The 16391-nt window shown below is 37.6% G+C and overlaps 1 protein-coding gene across 2 annotated transcripts in view; it reads right to left on the bottom strand.

The window, feature by feature from the left end:
* Positions 1 to 1375: 1375 nt before the first annotated feature.
* HSD17B4 (hydroxysteroid 17-beta dehydrogenase 4) overlaps positions 1376 to 16391 on the bottom strand; it is a 74387-nt gene continuing 59371 nt past the window's right edge. For both annotated transcript variants that reach the window (XM_030003691.2, XM_041120718.1), the window contains exons 21-24: positions 16059 to 16148; positions 13947 to 14085; positions 3671 to 3798; positions 1376 to 1800 (exon numbers count right to left, since the gene is read on the bottom strand). In XM_030003691.2, coding sequence (XP_029859551.1) covers positions 1711 to 1800; positions 3671 to 3798; positions 13947 to 14085; positions 16059 to 16148 — 447 coding nt within the window. In that variant the 3' untranslated portion in view covers positions 1376 to 1710. The remainder of the gene's footprint in view (positions 1801 to 3670; positions 3799 to 13946; positions 14086 to 16058; positions 16149 to 16391) is intronic.

The raw sequence follows: 16391 nt of genomic DNA, 5'->3' as shown, positions 1-16391 counted from the left end.
AGGATGTATATGTCAAACATCAGTGTAACTTTGGGGTGTATCTTCCGTGTTTTTAAGGCCAGTATTGGGGATGTAACTGAAGCATGTGGATTTTGTGTTCAACTGAAACCATGCAGGATATAAATCAGCACAAGAGTACCTATAATTGATATGATTCTTGGGTTATTCTTTCATCCTCACCCAACACACTTAGTAAACTGAGGTTCTTTACTAGACTGAACTCCAACCTGTTAAATCACAACAGTTTCAAACATACCAACTTCCCTTGCCTGAATATTTTTGCTTTCCACTTCCAAAGGGGAGGAAAAAAACCCAGTCTGTTCCCTCCTTGCAGAGCAGTGCTTTAAGGTTTCAGACAACCTATGGGGCTGAGAAAAAAAAATCACCTGTTGTGAATTTTCAAGACCTTGTGACCTACAGTAAATACCATATTCTTAAATGGATGTATTGATAATTGCTTTCCTAGACTCAAAGTTAGTTCCTCACAGTTCCCTTTTCTTAATACACATATTTTTATGGCATTACATATAGATTTATAGACAGGAAGGATATATGTAGTAGAAAACTAATTCTTTTTGGTGTAGCATGTGTATGTGTAAACATACAAAGCTGAAATCAATCTGTCTTTCTGATACAGTTTCTTAAGAGAAAGTAATAGAAGACAGCTTTATCTATTTGTCACAAAGTTGCTCGGTAAATAGAAGCTGGGCAGTACAAGCAATGACTACGTCCTACTTATATACAGCAATGACTGCTGCAGACACAGAACAAGTCTGAATGAGGAAAAAAAGACACTGAGCACACAAAATGTTGGTCACACTGGTGAAATCAAATTTCCAGGTGTTCATGTGGCAATCAGTGATTAAGAGCATACTTTCTTCAGGAAAACGTATGGCCACAGCTGCTACCTCAGTTCTGGCCATAGGTACAAAATGAGGAATTCACTCTTACATCTTTCCCTGCTGCCATGATGCTGGCCTTCATGAGAATGAATCTACATGAAAAACAATTTGGCTACAGTGACAGCCTTTGGTGCAGTGTAATACCTCTCACATGAAGAAGTTTCCCCTAAAGAATTAATGCTTACCACTTTCCATGTAATTAATGAGTAACTTGTATAAAAATGACTGTCTAAATAAGGTGGGCAGAGCTAAAGTTCAAAAGTTTTTTCCTGTACAGAAAAAAACCCCATAATGACAAGATGTAAATAAATGGAACTGACTTCCATCTTCCAGTTGTTTTAATGGGATCATGAGAACTTAAGACAAAAAAAAAAAAAAGTTAGTTTTAATAACATACCAACTAGATTCATAGAAATTAGACAGTCTATCTAAGGCAATATAAATGAAGACTGACAGACACAGAGAAGGAGATATCAAAGAGGTGTAGTGGTTTAATTTTCTTCAGAATTAATATAGAAATATATGCATCTTTGTAAGAACTACATACATTTTATTTAGATAAACATGTGCAATGAGCGAAGTATGATTCTCTACCATTGCTGAGAAACAAAAAAGGGACAATAGTAACAGTTACATTCATTTCATAACTTTCTGTCTACAGCAATTAAAACAGCTTGTATATTAGCAGTATAATGAATCAATACATTGATGTTAAGTAGCCTGCAGATGTTTCAATCATTCATTCTGAACTAATTGGAAGTTTCTATCTGCTGAAGTTCTTCACTGCTGTGGTAGATGATCAAGCAGTTCAGAGTTTGGCATAATCTTTCAGGATCGTTTCCAATTTCTGGCTCAGCATGATGTTCCCCTTCACTTTTAGTTTACCAGAGAAGAATGCCTACAAAAAGCAGAGGGGGGAGGGGGGTGGAAAAAAAGGGTATTCAACTGTTCCTGCCACAATCCACAGAGCTGCTAGAACCAAACAAGAAGCCAAAGATAAGTGTGGTTGTTTAGCACTCAGGAAAAAGCCTTCAGTGCGCAATGCCCATTGGTTATAGGTTATTAACAGAAAACCATCCAAGTTCAATTTTAATAGCATCCAGAATCACAGTTTTCTATCTAGGGTGCAGGCACAGCAAAGTCTATCACTCAGGGGAAAAAAACCATAAATACAAAGCAACTTCAGTGGCCTCCATTTCTTTTCTACATGTAGCAGAGAGGACTTCTCCTGGGATAAGACAAACTTCTTCACAGAAGTTGATGGCAAAACTTACCGGGCCACAAAAATAAAGTTCCCAGTCCTCCCCTCCCTATGCTCTAGATATCCCTATATCCCTGTATGAAATGAGAAAATGGAATGAAAAGGCCATTTAATGAAAATTAAAGGCCTAATGAAAAGGTCAGCTACTCACTCGATTCATAACAAATCCAAACAGGAACTTGCACAATATAGGTACACACATCTTCCAAAGAAATGCACTGGCTTTATACATAGCATATTACAACAAACAGGAACTAAGCAAGATTTTGCCGCATTTGCAGAATCATAGATCAACCAATATTTTCACTGAAATGCTGGTATATTACATTTTTATTGTCCCTACTTCAAAGAGCTGTATACCCTGTTTCAATCTAGCTCAGTATTTTTTTAAAACTAGTTTTGCTTCACTGTGGCTTTGCAATTTGAAAGCTCTTTGAAAGTTCTCAAACAACATGCTTTTGCATAGTTCCATTAACTTGAAATACATTCAAATAAGGAATAGAGAGAGCCAGCAGAAAAGAATCTTAATAGATGAAGCTTTGAGCTTCTTTATATGAAAAACTTCACAGAAACTCAAAGGAAATATTAATGTCTAAGAAGAGATAATGTTCCTGAATTGCAATCACTGTTCTTTAGCATTCTGAGGATTACATGTCAACATCTTGTTTGTTTATGCTTTATGCCTGCTATATACAGAGGGTCACAAAGGATTTTACTCATGTGGTATGTAGTACTTATAACAAACATTTGGCATCATCGCTAGTCTCCAATTTTACAATCGAAGTCTCCAACAATGTCTGCTTTGGATGAAAGAAAAAGAACTGTTTGATATATGATGAGTTTAATTAAAGTTTTCATTTGCTCAAGCTTTAATCTGTAAGCTGACATATTAAATTTGTGACAGTTTAATTGACTTTTACACAAGGCATTTTTATTAGTAAAATTAGTAGTTTTAAGCAGTTGATTACTCCAAGAAGCTAAAAATGCAGACCCAGATTACGTATCTTTCTTAAATCTTTCTTTCCCTTAAAGATCTACCTAGTTTGGGTGAATTTTGATTAGTTTCAATGGATCTACATGCACGCATTGTCTGAGATTTCTCTTTGCTGCAGTAGTAGCAGTAAATCAGAATATTGCAACAAATACCAACTTCCTGCAACAGGACCAGTCAAAACAGCCTGAATCATCAAACCAACAAACCTTAACCTTGCAAATCTTATATTGTGAAGTCCCAGGAAACAAAAAACTGACTTCGTACTGCCAGGCTTTATGTCATTTGAGGTATCTTTGTCTCAGGATGATAAAGATGGCATAAATTCTCCATCATGTCTACTGACTAATTAAGTATAAGGTAACAATGCGCTTATATCTCATCTGACTCTCGTTTGCACTGTCAAAATATCCAGTGTTGTGGATTTCGGAATGCAAACAGTCATGAACCAGAGCTTAATTTAAGGCAAATGTGTCCCCATGCAAGTGAGTATGTCTGTGATGCACGGATTTTTACCTTTTGGGGGTTGGTCTTTTGTTGTACCACATCCATGAAATCCTCGTCCGAGAGAGTGAAGGTGGTATCAGCCGAACTTCTTGCAGGTCCTTGATACACTGCTCCAGAGCCATTCTTTAAGTCAATTGCTGAGAAGAAGCAGCAAAGATAAGTTTTATTTCTAAATAAAGATAAAATTTTCAGTCTAAAGAATACTACTCTCCTTATCTATTTTTATAAAGCATCCAGTCTAAATGTAAATCTTGAGCTAACAGCCACTTAGAAAATGAAAGTGGTTTAATTCTTCTTCTTTAATGAAAGAAAGTAATTGAGATTAGAACAGAAAAAAAAACCCTATTCCTGTACTAAGGGGGAGGGTGTTTACAGCAAGGACTGCCATTTGAATATTCTTGTATAGATGGCAAAAACCACTTTTGAACAACACATAAGATTCACAAGATATTAATAGTGCAATTACTGCAGAAATGTTAAAGTTAGTAATAAAGCTCTGATGTTTTAAAACAGCATCCTATGTTCAGACAAACCAAATGTGGTAGTGTTCAAACATGCTGCTACATTTTCCCTGTTCTGCCCCACAGGCAACATAGGCTGTTCTGTTTCATGCAAAGAGCATTCAAAGCCTTGCCAAATATCTGTCTTTCTCTTCTGGAAAGCCAAAAATTCCTCAAAGTGTCTGGAGCTTCAGAGTGTTCTTTTCCCACACCAAATGACCTGCCAAAATATTCTACTACAAGGCTAACTCTATCAGGTATTGTGTCATTTGTTTAGAAGAATATTAGAAGTATATTTTGACAAGATGTGCTCTGCCAAATCATTCTCAGATCTTGCAGATTACCAGTCTTCCCCTTTACATCTTTTCCTCTTGGTCCTCCCATGCTTTTTAAGCACAAAACAAAATCATTACTCAAGTGGATGTTCCCGTAAGGACATGACATCTCTAATCACAGAATCATGGCTGCCTAGCCAATACTAATACTGTCAGTTGGTTTCTCTTAGTTGACAAATTTTAATACACTACCCTAACTATGGAGACTTATTTCTGCATAAACTATCTCATGTATTTTTTTTCCAAATAATTTTTCTGAAAGGGTAAGGTGAACTATACAGACTGGGAACACCTTTTGTCTGTTTGTGTTAAGTCTTTCATTTTCTGAAATGTGTTCTAAGTAATATTCATCCAGTTATAACAAAACTAGAAGGGGAATTAAATGTACAATGATGCTCAGTGAGAAGTGACATACTGGATTATTACTATCCACTTGATTTTAAGGTAAATTATAATTTCAGGAACAGGTTTAATGGACATCACTAACTTGATGCAGTAAAAGAAGAAAGAAAAAATAAAATTGCTAAGCACCAGGTGAACAATCTATACCTTCTATGTTTGTGGGTAGGAGCTGCGTAACATTCTTTTGATCCAAAACAGCTACTATATAGTCTAACATTGTAAGGGAGCCTTTAAACATTGCTTCTGTAGGTTATGCAGGCACAGACTATTATTAAAAAAAAAAAAAACAAAACCAAAACACCCCATATTGAATCATGAAATGCAAGCTTCACAGTGGATACCAGCTCCTCTGATTATATTAACCAAGCTTAACTGTCAATGTGCTTCTAAAATACACCTCTACTCAAATGCTAGCAATGTTACAAACCATACCAATGCAGCCAAACTGAACTCCCTTTGAGCCAAATAGCACTGGTCAGCAAGCCCCATGACTAAATTCACAAAACACACACATTGTTTTCTAGGTTGCTTACAGTTCTTGATTATTTATCTTTAATTAGTTCTGAACCTTAGAAATCAAAAGAGCAAGAGTCATGAGTCCCTTCTTGTGCCTCAGTTTGCATTCATTAATTTTTTTGGCTGTCCCTACCTCTCCCAGACTGTTCCAGAAGGGAACCCAGATGCTGAAAGGCCAACATAACATCTCCCAATACACAACAGACCCTATTCTTCTCTACTAAGCACTGGCTGGAAAAGCAGTTTTGATATATCTCATTGATAATACTCATCCATCACTCTCAGCAGTGTAAAGTTTAGATGACAAAAAGTTAGAATTAAAAATGTGTAGTGACTCAGGCAAGTTCTAACAACTCCTAGATTTTAATCTGAATATAGTACATACTTAACATTGTTACAATCCCTGTTCTCCATTTCCTATCCAAGTCTCAAGAGCATCGCTTATCAGTTCAGGTCTATAATTAATTGTAAGCTCTCAAGGCACAAATATGCCTGTAAACATTGCATAATCATGGTACCATTGGCAAAACTGTTATGTTTAATCACATCAAATCGTTAACATATCTCAAATTAAAACTTATTAGAAATTCTGAAAAAAAAAAAGAGGACCAATCTAATAGTATTCTCTTTTCCCAAAAATATGAAAATACCATTTCCATTTCCTCTTTATTCTTTTTAAAGAGCATTAAGATTTTTGCTAAGGAAGAAAAAAAGGGAAAAAAAAAAAAGAACAGAGCAGCCACAAAAGAGAAGAGCTCTGTGACAACAAATAATGTCTTTTTCACAAAAACATGAAGGACATTCTACTGTTACTTGACCCACCCCTTTTTTTAAGCTTTATCATAAATGAGTTATTACATCTGTAATGCAAGCAGTCAAAAAAAAAGTAAAAAAAATGCCACCCAAAACCCCAAAGGAACTAGGAGGCAAAAATGAAATCCCAAAACTTCATATGTAAGCCCTAGTGGGTAAATTCTGGTGAATCACACTGGAGAAAGAGTGATCCAAAATACACCATATGTTGGTATTTTAAAGAGGGAAAGGAACTCTCCTCCTTATAGAGAACGGAAAACTACCCCCAAAACTTGCTCGTTCATCTTTTTGCGGGGGGGGGGGGGGGGGGAGAAGAAGAAGGATTAGAAACGTATACGATCATTTTTCTTGCCTCCTGAAGTACACCTAGCCTAGAGTACTCAGATGACAACTAAGACTAAACTACAGCACTGGCACACAGACAAATGGATATAAACTAGCAATGAAAGAAATGAGCCGAATACCAGAACAGATTCCAGCCTTCAGAGCAGAAAAATTCTAGCTTTCCAAAATGACCAGAGAGGGTGCCTTATTGTAAAATATGTCTTTATGAGATAAAGCTATGTAACACAGCTGCCTGCTGTAGCAGGAAACAGTCTTAATGCAAGTCTCCTATACATGCCTTCACATATCTCCTGGATACACATCTCTATGGTTATAGCTACCATCTCGCCACTGAAGCTTGCACGCTGCACTACAATTGCAGCAGCCAGCTTGATAATGACTTGGTACTAGTGTAGCTATTTCAGTGCTCAGGTGGCTGGTGACCTGGGCAGCTCCCAGGCAACTACCTCGTGCACTGTTAGTGTGGCTTCACTGTTAGCAGTAACAGATGAGTAGCCTAAAGGTGTCTCTGGTGCTCTCTGTTCCTGAGAACATGTAGCCCTCCATGGCTGCTACAGATACAGCTCTTCTCCTAGCCATTCACATGGCTGATCCACTCCATACAAAAACAGACATTTGAAACACAGGCATGGTACTCCTCAACACTGTGTGTCACAACACAAATTAAACTGAACACAAATTAAGCTGAAGTCCCTCTTAAAAATCAACCAGCTTCTTAAATATGTAAAATTTTAGTATTACACACCTAGCAGAAAAGCAGAATCAAGCAGTTTCAGTGGATGAAACAATAGTTATCCTTCAAATGTTTGTTTTTACTTGTACACATAAGTGTTATATTACAGTAATTAAATATCTATGAATTATTATCATCCATAAGATGCTGTTGTCAGAGACATAATAAAAAGATCAAAAAAATCCTATGTATACAGGCTAAAACACTAGACATTGACATTCCATAGCAGGTAGCCAAATAGCCTAAAAATCTAAGATTTGGGGCACAGGTTTTGCTTTGCCTTCGAAGAGTGCCTTACCATTTCTAGGAGAGAAATATTAAGGGGTCAGACTATTTTTTGTTTGGTTTGGTTTGGCTTTTATTCTGCTTTACAGAGGGTAAGTAACTGCAATACAAGACTCCTCCTCAAAGCAAACGGAACAACATGTCACCCACTCTTCATTGCCTGAAGTCATATCGCATCATAAATTATTAAGCATTTTCCTCGTCATTTGTCAGATATTCATAAACAACTGTACATAACAATTTCTCCCCAGTTCTCCTAACACAGTTTTATTCTTCTGAGAACTGGAAAGGAACAGAAGTACCTTCTGCCTTCAGCAGTGCCTTCAGAAGCATGATGAAAAGCAACAGATGGGTAAACTCTTCTGAGTACTGTTCTAGAGAGCCATTAACTATCAGCCAACAAATCTCAATGGCAATGTCTTTTCTCTATGGAAAGCGAAGTTGAAATGAGGTAGCTTAATGCTATAAAAAAAATAAATATTTTATACCCATTGAAAACAAAGGCAACTGTTGTACAGTAATAATAGGCATCAGAGAGCAAAGTATGGTTTAGGTAGTGTAGACAACTGGAGAAGTCAAAGCTGAGGGGTCTCAATTAAGAATTTTGTTAAAAAATAACAGAAGATAGCTCAAGTACCGCTATGCTTATTCCTTAGGTTTTGATACTGCCAAAATCTGTATTGCTTTATCTTAAGAGGATTTTCAGCATCCTCTTAAATTAAACAGCTTGCTTCTATAAAGAAATACCCTAATTAAGACCCGTTGTCAGTGGCTACAGTTCAACCTTGTTTAGACAGTGAATGAGCTGTCCAAAATTTCACATCTTGAATCCAAGATCAATGGTTCTACTCCTCCCCATGGCTTCACAGAGAACTACATAAAAGTAAAGATCATCACTAATTAAACAGACTAGTGTTACTAATATTAGTGCTACCATCAAGAAGTGTCTCTGTAACAACAAAAGCTAAATCTAATTCACAAATGCCACTCCATTTAAAGTAATAAACAAAAATCTTGGCTTACTGCAGAGAATAGAGATCAAAAGATTACAGTTGTAATTAAAACAAAATACTAAAAAATAATACAAATTTTAAAAAAACCTTTTGGTTCCTGAAAGTCTGGAAAACACCAGCACAACTGCGTATATGAGAACGAATTTCACACTGGTCCTTAATACTGCTGCTTTCTCTCATTTGCTTCCCTCCCAGCCTCCTCCCAGATCTTAACAGGCTCCAGGACATTAGCAGAAGAAGATGGAGCTACAATCATTGAGTAAGACAGCAATGAGCTGCAGGGCTCAGATTGTTTCTACTGCTGTCAATTGCTGCAGTTTTCACAACAGCACAAAGCTGTGCAAAACTGACAAGTTAAAAAATTAAGAGACAAGCCAGCACAACTATGTAACAAATTTAATAAGGGAAAGAGGCCTAGCAGGTAGCGCAAGAGAACCACAAACACTGCCTGTAAAGGGCTGGGAGGCCCTTAGAGAGAGGCCTAAAAAGAAGATAGATAATGAAACAATTAGCATCAACTCAAGGCTTAAATCAAAACAGAAAACTCCTCCAAAATAATCTACCTCCTCACATTTCAGTTGTTTCAGTGATACCATGTCAAGAATTTGACCATACATGGTCAAGGAGTATGTAATATTTATCCATAGGAACCAAATTCTAAATTAATTTTAATGTCAAATTTTCCTCTTTGCTTTATTGTAGCTATGTACTTTGCTTTATTGTAGCTATGTATGTTATGGGATCTAGCTCTCAAAACAGCAATTTTACTTCATGAAAAGAGAGAAAGATAACACAAAATTGTTATAATCTAACTTAGCGTAACATTTACAAAACTGATTTAAATTTATTGTACGCAGAGGATCAACTAATAATCAGTGGGCCAAATTTATATGTAGTGTAAAGAAGTACGATTCTACTGGCAGAGTTGACAAAAATGACACATAATTAAATTAAAGCTATAGCAAAACTAACATCTTACTATCATCTTCAGTTTTTAAAGGAAAACACAAATTTGTCAAAGGCTAAAATTTTGAATTATGTACAGAAGCTTCCATTCCATTAAAAACAGAAAAAGTCAAGCATTCAAGTCAGTAAATGGCATTGTCAATGTTACATATTCTAAATTGGCTGTCATCGTTCACATGCATTACAGAAGCCTTGGTGATGACCATATAAATATCTGTCAGAAATCTTCTGGGTTATTGACAATACCTTAACTGCAAGAAAGCTGTCTTCCTTTGAATGCAAAGCCACAAACTACTCTCTTCTTCCACATTCACGATGCAAAATGAATTATGCTAGCATCTGGTAGAAGAGGCAATACATGATGATGCTCTTGAATACTGAATAAAAACTTACACAAACAAGCAAAAAGAATTAAGCTGGCAATTGCTTACACTTCTTGAGTGCTTGCCTGTGGAACGTCTTTTTTTTGCTTTGTGTTTGTTTGGGTTTTTTTTAATGACCAGAATAGTGTTTTAAAAAATCCCCAAAATAAAAATTCCATCATGCATATACATACACCTTGCCATTAGAAATCTACCATTAGAGTTAAATACACAGCAATAGCAGCATGCTATTAATCCACATAAGGACAAACTGTGACAACTACAGTTGTCACAACCGCTAACACTCTGTCAGTGAGTTTACATAACTATTTTGATATTCTAATATTACAATTTAATAGTTAAGTTATTAACATAATTAATTTTAATTGGTTTATTTTAATATTAACCAACCCCTGCTTTCTTCATCCTTAAACCGCTTGAAATTTCAAAGGCACACAAAAATATTCAGAAAACCATTAGATGTGTTTTTGGTTTGTGTGGTGGGGTTTTGGTAGTGGGGGAGAGGCTGCAGGGGTGGCTCCTGTGAGAAGCTGCTAGAAGCTTCCCCAGCTCCAAGTCGGACCTGCCGCTGGCCAAGGCTGAGCCCATCAGCGATAGCGGCAGTGCCCCTGGGAGAACAGATTTAAGAAGGGAACCAGTAGTGAGTAGTGGGATTGGAATGTGAGAGGAGCCCCTCTGCAGACACCGAGGTCAGTGAGGAAGGAGGGGGAGGAGGAGCGGGGGAGGAGGGGATGCCCCTGCAGCCCATGGTGAGACGGCAGGCTGTCCCGCCCCAGCCCATGGAGGGGAGCGGGGGACCAGATGCCCACCTGCAGCCAGAGCAGGTGGATGCCCCCAAAGGTGGCATGACTCCATGGGAAAGCTCGCGCTGGAGCAGTCTGTGACTGAAGGACTGCAGCCTGTGGAAAGGACTCACATTGGAGCAGTTCGTGGAGAACTGTCTCCTGTGGGAGGGACCCCACCGCGGAGCAGGGGAAGAGTGAGGAGTCCTCCCCCTGAGGAGGAAGGAGCAGCAGAACTGACCCCAACCCCCATTCCCCATCCCCCTGCACCGCTGGTGGGGAGGAGGTGGAGAAAATCAGGAGTGGAGCTGAGCCCGGGAAGGAGGGAGGGGTGGGGGGAAGGTGTTTTAAGATTTGGTTTTACTTCCTATTATCCTTGTTTTGATTGGTAGTAAATTGAATTGATTTTGTTTTTTCCCCTAGCTGAGTCTGGTTTTTTGCCTGTGACCATAAGTGGTGAGTGATTCCTCCCTGTCCTTGCCTTGACCCATGAACGTTTCTTTATATTTGTTCCTCTTCACCCCACGGGGCGGGGGGTGACATGAGTGAGTGAGCAGCCTCATAGTGCTTTGTTGCTGGCTGGGCTTAAACCACAACAGATGACACGGAAAGTTCTTTGAAAAAGTGATATACAAAGGGAGTACTTGCATACCAATATTCCTGATGAGAAAAGTAAGGGACATATTCTACAGACACCCTTCTTGTCACCTAGATATTTACATTCAGCCTCATATATTTACTACACCATAGAGACTACAGTAATTCATAAACACTAGCCACTGTTTTGACACCTAAGCTTGAAGGAACTGACCACACTATACAAAAATTAGCAGTAACTTTTCAAAGATTTTGGAAATGTTTCATTTAAGCTCCTAATAGTAGTCAGCAACAGGAAATGTTTAAAATATTAGATTACCTCCTCCACCTTCCATACCACAGGGAGCTTTAAGTAGTTCCAAATTCATATAGACGTACAGATATTGTTCACTGCAACAGAAGCAGAGGGAACAGGACAAAGAAAATTTGTCTATTTAATCCCTTTTAGCTAGGGAAACAAGCACTGGAAGAAGGCACTACTTTCCTCCCACTGCTTCAGTAGGAAACAGAAGAGAGGACAAGCTTTGTTTGAAAAACAGGAAAGGCTGACTATTTATTCAAAGCAGGAGTACTTTCTCTCTCTGGATACAACAGCAAAAACATCCACCAGTTTCCCCTCATGAGGCAGGTAAGGCCACTGCTCAGGCCTAAATCTTTACGTGTGCCTGTTCTGTGTTCAGCAGTTTGCAGCTTAAGGTCTTCCTGTGCAAGAAATTTTATTCATGTCTTGAACACTGCACATCAGATTTTTCTTCCATTGATTTTTCCCCTGCATCCTTTGAACACACGTAATACTGAGTTTAGGTGACAAATAAAGCAGTTCCAAAATTAAAGACAACTATAATTCATCTTGAAGATAGTTTTCTGGTTGTTATTATAAACATGACCATCACTTATATTACATTTAGTTACACATGAAACAACAGACATGACTGATGTAGTGTACAGAGTGATTCTCTAACAAACACAAGTATTCACTTTAAGTGTTTTGGACTTTAATCTATGTGCTTCTAATATATCTTCTAAAAATGTAAGCAAGAACACAGGAAAGACTTCATAAGCCTTCTGTCCAAGTTATAAGCATACTCATAATTTAAATTACTGAGTGTAAAAGTGGAAAACTGCAGACGGTAGGAATGATTAAGAGCAGTAATGAGTTTTAAGACAGATCTTCTGAGCTGAATTATGCAGTATTTACCCTCCTCTCATTTTGATGTATAGGTACTCAGCCTGCATAATCTACATGGGTATATTCAACATATCAGTTAACTGCTATCCAAACAGAAATCACCCTTTATCCCTCAAAAATTGCTTAAAATGCAATACAGGTAAAACAGAACTATGTTAATCAATCTACATACGGTATTTTTCCTGAAACTTAACAGCAGTCTTGCTACTCAGAATCTCTGCTGGTTAACATTAGGAAAAGAGAAAGTGTCGTTATAGGTTTCTAAACCACTCTGTAAAAGGAAGAGCAGTTTCTTAAACACAATAACCGTTTATTGAGAACAGACATTGCAAAGACCTAACAATAGTTTAAAAAAGTCAGTCTATGTGACAAAGCACAACACAGACCTCATCTGACCTGCCAACATGTCAGTCTCTCCCCTTAGCCTGTCAAAGTGCAGCCCACCTCATCTGTATCTCCCCCAAAACTGCTCTGACTGGATCCAGCCACTGAGACCAATCAAAATGAGGCAGTCTAAGTGACAGACTTGACTGGAAGACTTGCATTTCTCCACAAAAAAAGCAAAGGCCTGGAAGTTACAGCCTGACTAAGGTTTATCCCTTTGGAAAAACTTTACATTCCACTAATAGACCATTTAGGACACCTCAGCAAAAAAACCTGAATAAATCCAAAGACAGTGAAGTATATCCAATTCCTAAAATTAGACTGTTTTTTGCAAAAATACATGTCCTCAGAAACTGAGCACAAGAGAATTTAAGAAGAGAATTTTTTTGAGGAAGCAGTTTTGCCCACGTCAGACCATTTCACACACTTGTGTAATCTGCTTTACCAGGAAACACCTCCCCTCTGACCCATTGCTATTACAAGCTTTAGCCCCTCTTCATCAACCCAGTCCCATGCTTAAACTGGGGGTAAGCACCATTATACCTTCATTAAACCTTGATCTCTGAAAATTTGAATGGAAACAAATTGGGCTATATTTTCAGTAAAGTGACAAAACCAATGCAGTAGAAATAAATACCTATTTGTTTTGGATTAGTTCGCATGTATGTCACCAGCAGACTAATTACTGTAACACAGAGCTCCTAGTAGGTTAATTTAGCCTGCTTTTCTAAGTGCAGTGGCAATCCATTCTGGAAAATGTGAATAGAAATGAAGTTATAGAGGATTGTTTGCCTATGCCTACATCTAAATAGGCAAGTTACAGATGTATGTTCCTACAAAGGTTAGTAACTGCCATTATGGAATGTTATCGGACCTCCTTGTCACTGGTGCATTCAGTATGCTTTCAGAATTTTAGGTCCAGGTGAATATTCATCTACTACCTTATACTTATTGTCAAGATATCTTTTTAATTAGAATGAGTATAATTATCTCACTTCATTAAAAAAATGCATCAGGGCATTATATAAAAGCTACAGCTTACTCCACTGCATTGCTGTTTTCCCATCTTTAGTGATGTCCCATTGGAATACGGCATTTACTTCCTTTACCAATTTATTTCCAATCTCTTTTACACGACGACCAATTTCTTCAAACACAAGGTCACTCTGCAGCCCTGCAGTCTTAAAAAAAGAAAGTCAGTATGAAGAATTTAAAACTGAAACTCAGTTAAAGAAGTACTAAATATGTCTATTAGTTCAAGCACTGTGTCCAAGAAAGTCTCTGTTGCAGAATTATTAAATGCAATTGAGATTTCTTCCACCACAAATAATCACCTCTAGCAACTGTCAGCATTAAAGAGTACATTCAAGCAGAAAATGCTTCGTGGACTCTTCCTTGAGAATTATTTCAAATCTTGCTTTTGCAGTTTTTGTCATTTATCACTACAATTCAAGATATGTTTTATAATTAGGGCTCTAAGGGCTTCTAAATTGCCCTTTGTTCCCTCTGGAGGATAACCATTGCCACTTTTTCCATGGCGAATGGCATGTTGGTTTTTAGAACACAAAAATATTTTTATGAGTACATTACTTTATCTTGACATGGAAGATGTTCAAAACATACTGCACTACGAACACAGTCAGAACTCCAGTGTAGACACAATGTGTTTATCATTTAAGACTGGGATTAGCTCCATTTACATTTTCAACTTTTCCAAACATGTATTATTTTGCAAGCCTTTCACTGTCTGTCTTTAACAAATATTTGTACTGGATAAAATGCTACACTTCAAGAAGCTGCTCCAGTGACATTTTTGATCTAACTGGAATCAGAGCAAAGAAGCTGTCATAGTTTTAGTTGTTCTGCTGCACCTACCTCTACACCAGAATGCAATACTCCTCACACTGCTCTCTTGTCACTCTCCTGTTAAGCCTAACATTTTCCACTGTATAACAGAGTTCCCAATGACATCTAAATTTGCCAATCTTCACTCACTCAGGCTAGTTTCCCCTGGTGGATGTCTGCCTGTGTCAGCAAAGTTCTGCCAAAGCACCTTAATTTCTCATAGTAAGCTTAAAGAAAAAAAAACTTGTTCTGCCCATATTAAAAAAAAAAAACACAACAAAATCTCTGTAATTATTTCACTGAAAGTTCTAATGCTTACATGTTTCAACTTCAAATACAGATTTGGCAACCGTTCAGAATGTCAGAGGACTAAACAGAACCAGCAAAAAGAAACAGGTTCCAGGAATGTATCACAAGCTTTATATGAATGTCACTATCTCAGTATTTCATAAACTTCAATGCATTAAAGTTTCATCCTTCGCAGGCAGGAAACAATGGGGAAAAAAAGATATAGTTTATTAAGGCAATGCACTGTGCACCTGTGTCATTTAGACCACATTAAGATCCCAGGACATCCTCAGAATTGCATGTATCATTCTGTCTTTTGTGGCAAGTCCAGTACCCAAGGCTTAATGCATGCTTGCAGAGAATTTTTTAAAATATACATAGTATAAAGTGTGTATCATGTCTTAGGCCTAGCCACGTGCAAAAACAGCTGCCAGAGCCTTCTTGCAAAATGAATCAATGACAAAACTGTTCTTTTCTATGAGTACACTATCTCATTTTCATTTGTTCTGTTCTTCAAACACCTTCCTGCCACTCTCCCCACGTCTCTCTGAAAAAATTGAGAAACAAAGGTCACACACTTTTACAACTTATATTGAGTTTGATCTTCAACATGTACAAAATAAAAAAAAAATGCTCCTTTCACAGGTACAGCCCCAAATTATAGGGACTAATTTCAATCTTAAATTATGCAAGTGCTCAAAACTTGTGGCCCTTACTGGCACATGCCTCAGTTGTTTTGTAACATACAGTGTGATGCTTATCCTAACAGTTCAATTGGCATCAAGAACTTCAAACTTCATCAGCCATCTTGTTTATCTTAAAATGTCTGTATTTTTCCCCTCAAATAGATGAATGAACCTCTGTACCTTAATGTGTGTGTTCACGTCTCTGAACTCATATACTCATCTAAGTACTGCAAATAAGACCGGTAAGTGATCTAAGTATTTTTCCTGTGTTTTTCACAAGAGTAAAGCCTAGCTATGCTGCTTTGAAAGTTAAGACTTCTACTGCTTCCTCCTACCTTCATAACCTCCTGAGCAGAAGGCTTATCCAAGGCTGGTACTACATCCACATAGCCCCCTGCAATAGCAACTTCTCCAGTCTCTTTGACCTGTGGTGGGGGAAAAAAATTACATTAAAAAGGTCACGTATTTGCAAAAAAGTCACAAAAGAAGGGCAACAAAGGAGTATTTCTTACATTTTAAAATCAGAGATGAAGAAAAGAGAAAACGTAAAAGTTCCAGAGCAAAAAAACCCCACCCCATAAATGCATTGTAGTCTTGAGACAAGTTAGTATACTATGCTTTGCAAACAGCTCTTCAAACAGAATAATTATTTGCTTCTGGAGAAATTA

This window comes from Aquila chrysaetos, chromosome Z, assembly GCF_900496995.4.
Source record: "Aquila chrysaetos chrysaetos chromosome Z, bAquChr1.4, whole genome shotgun sequence".
Classification (NCBI taxonomy): Eukaryota; Metazoa; Chordata; class Aves; order Accipitriformes; family Accipitridae; genus Aquila; species Aquila chrysaetos.
The sequence above is the reverse complement of the archived record's forward strand: the minus strand, read 5'-3'. Positions and strand labels throughout refer to the sequence as shown.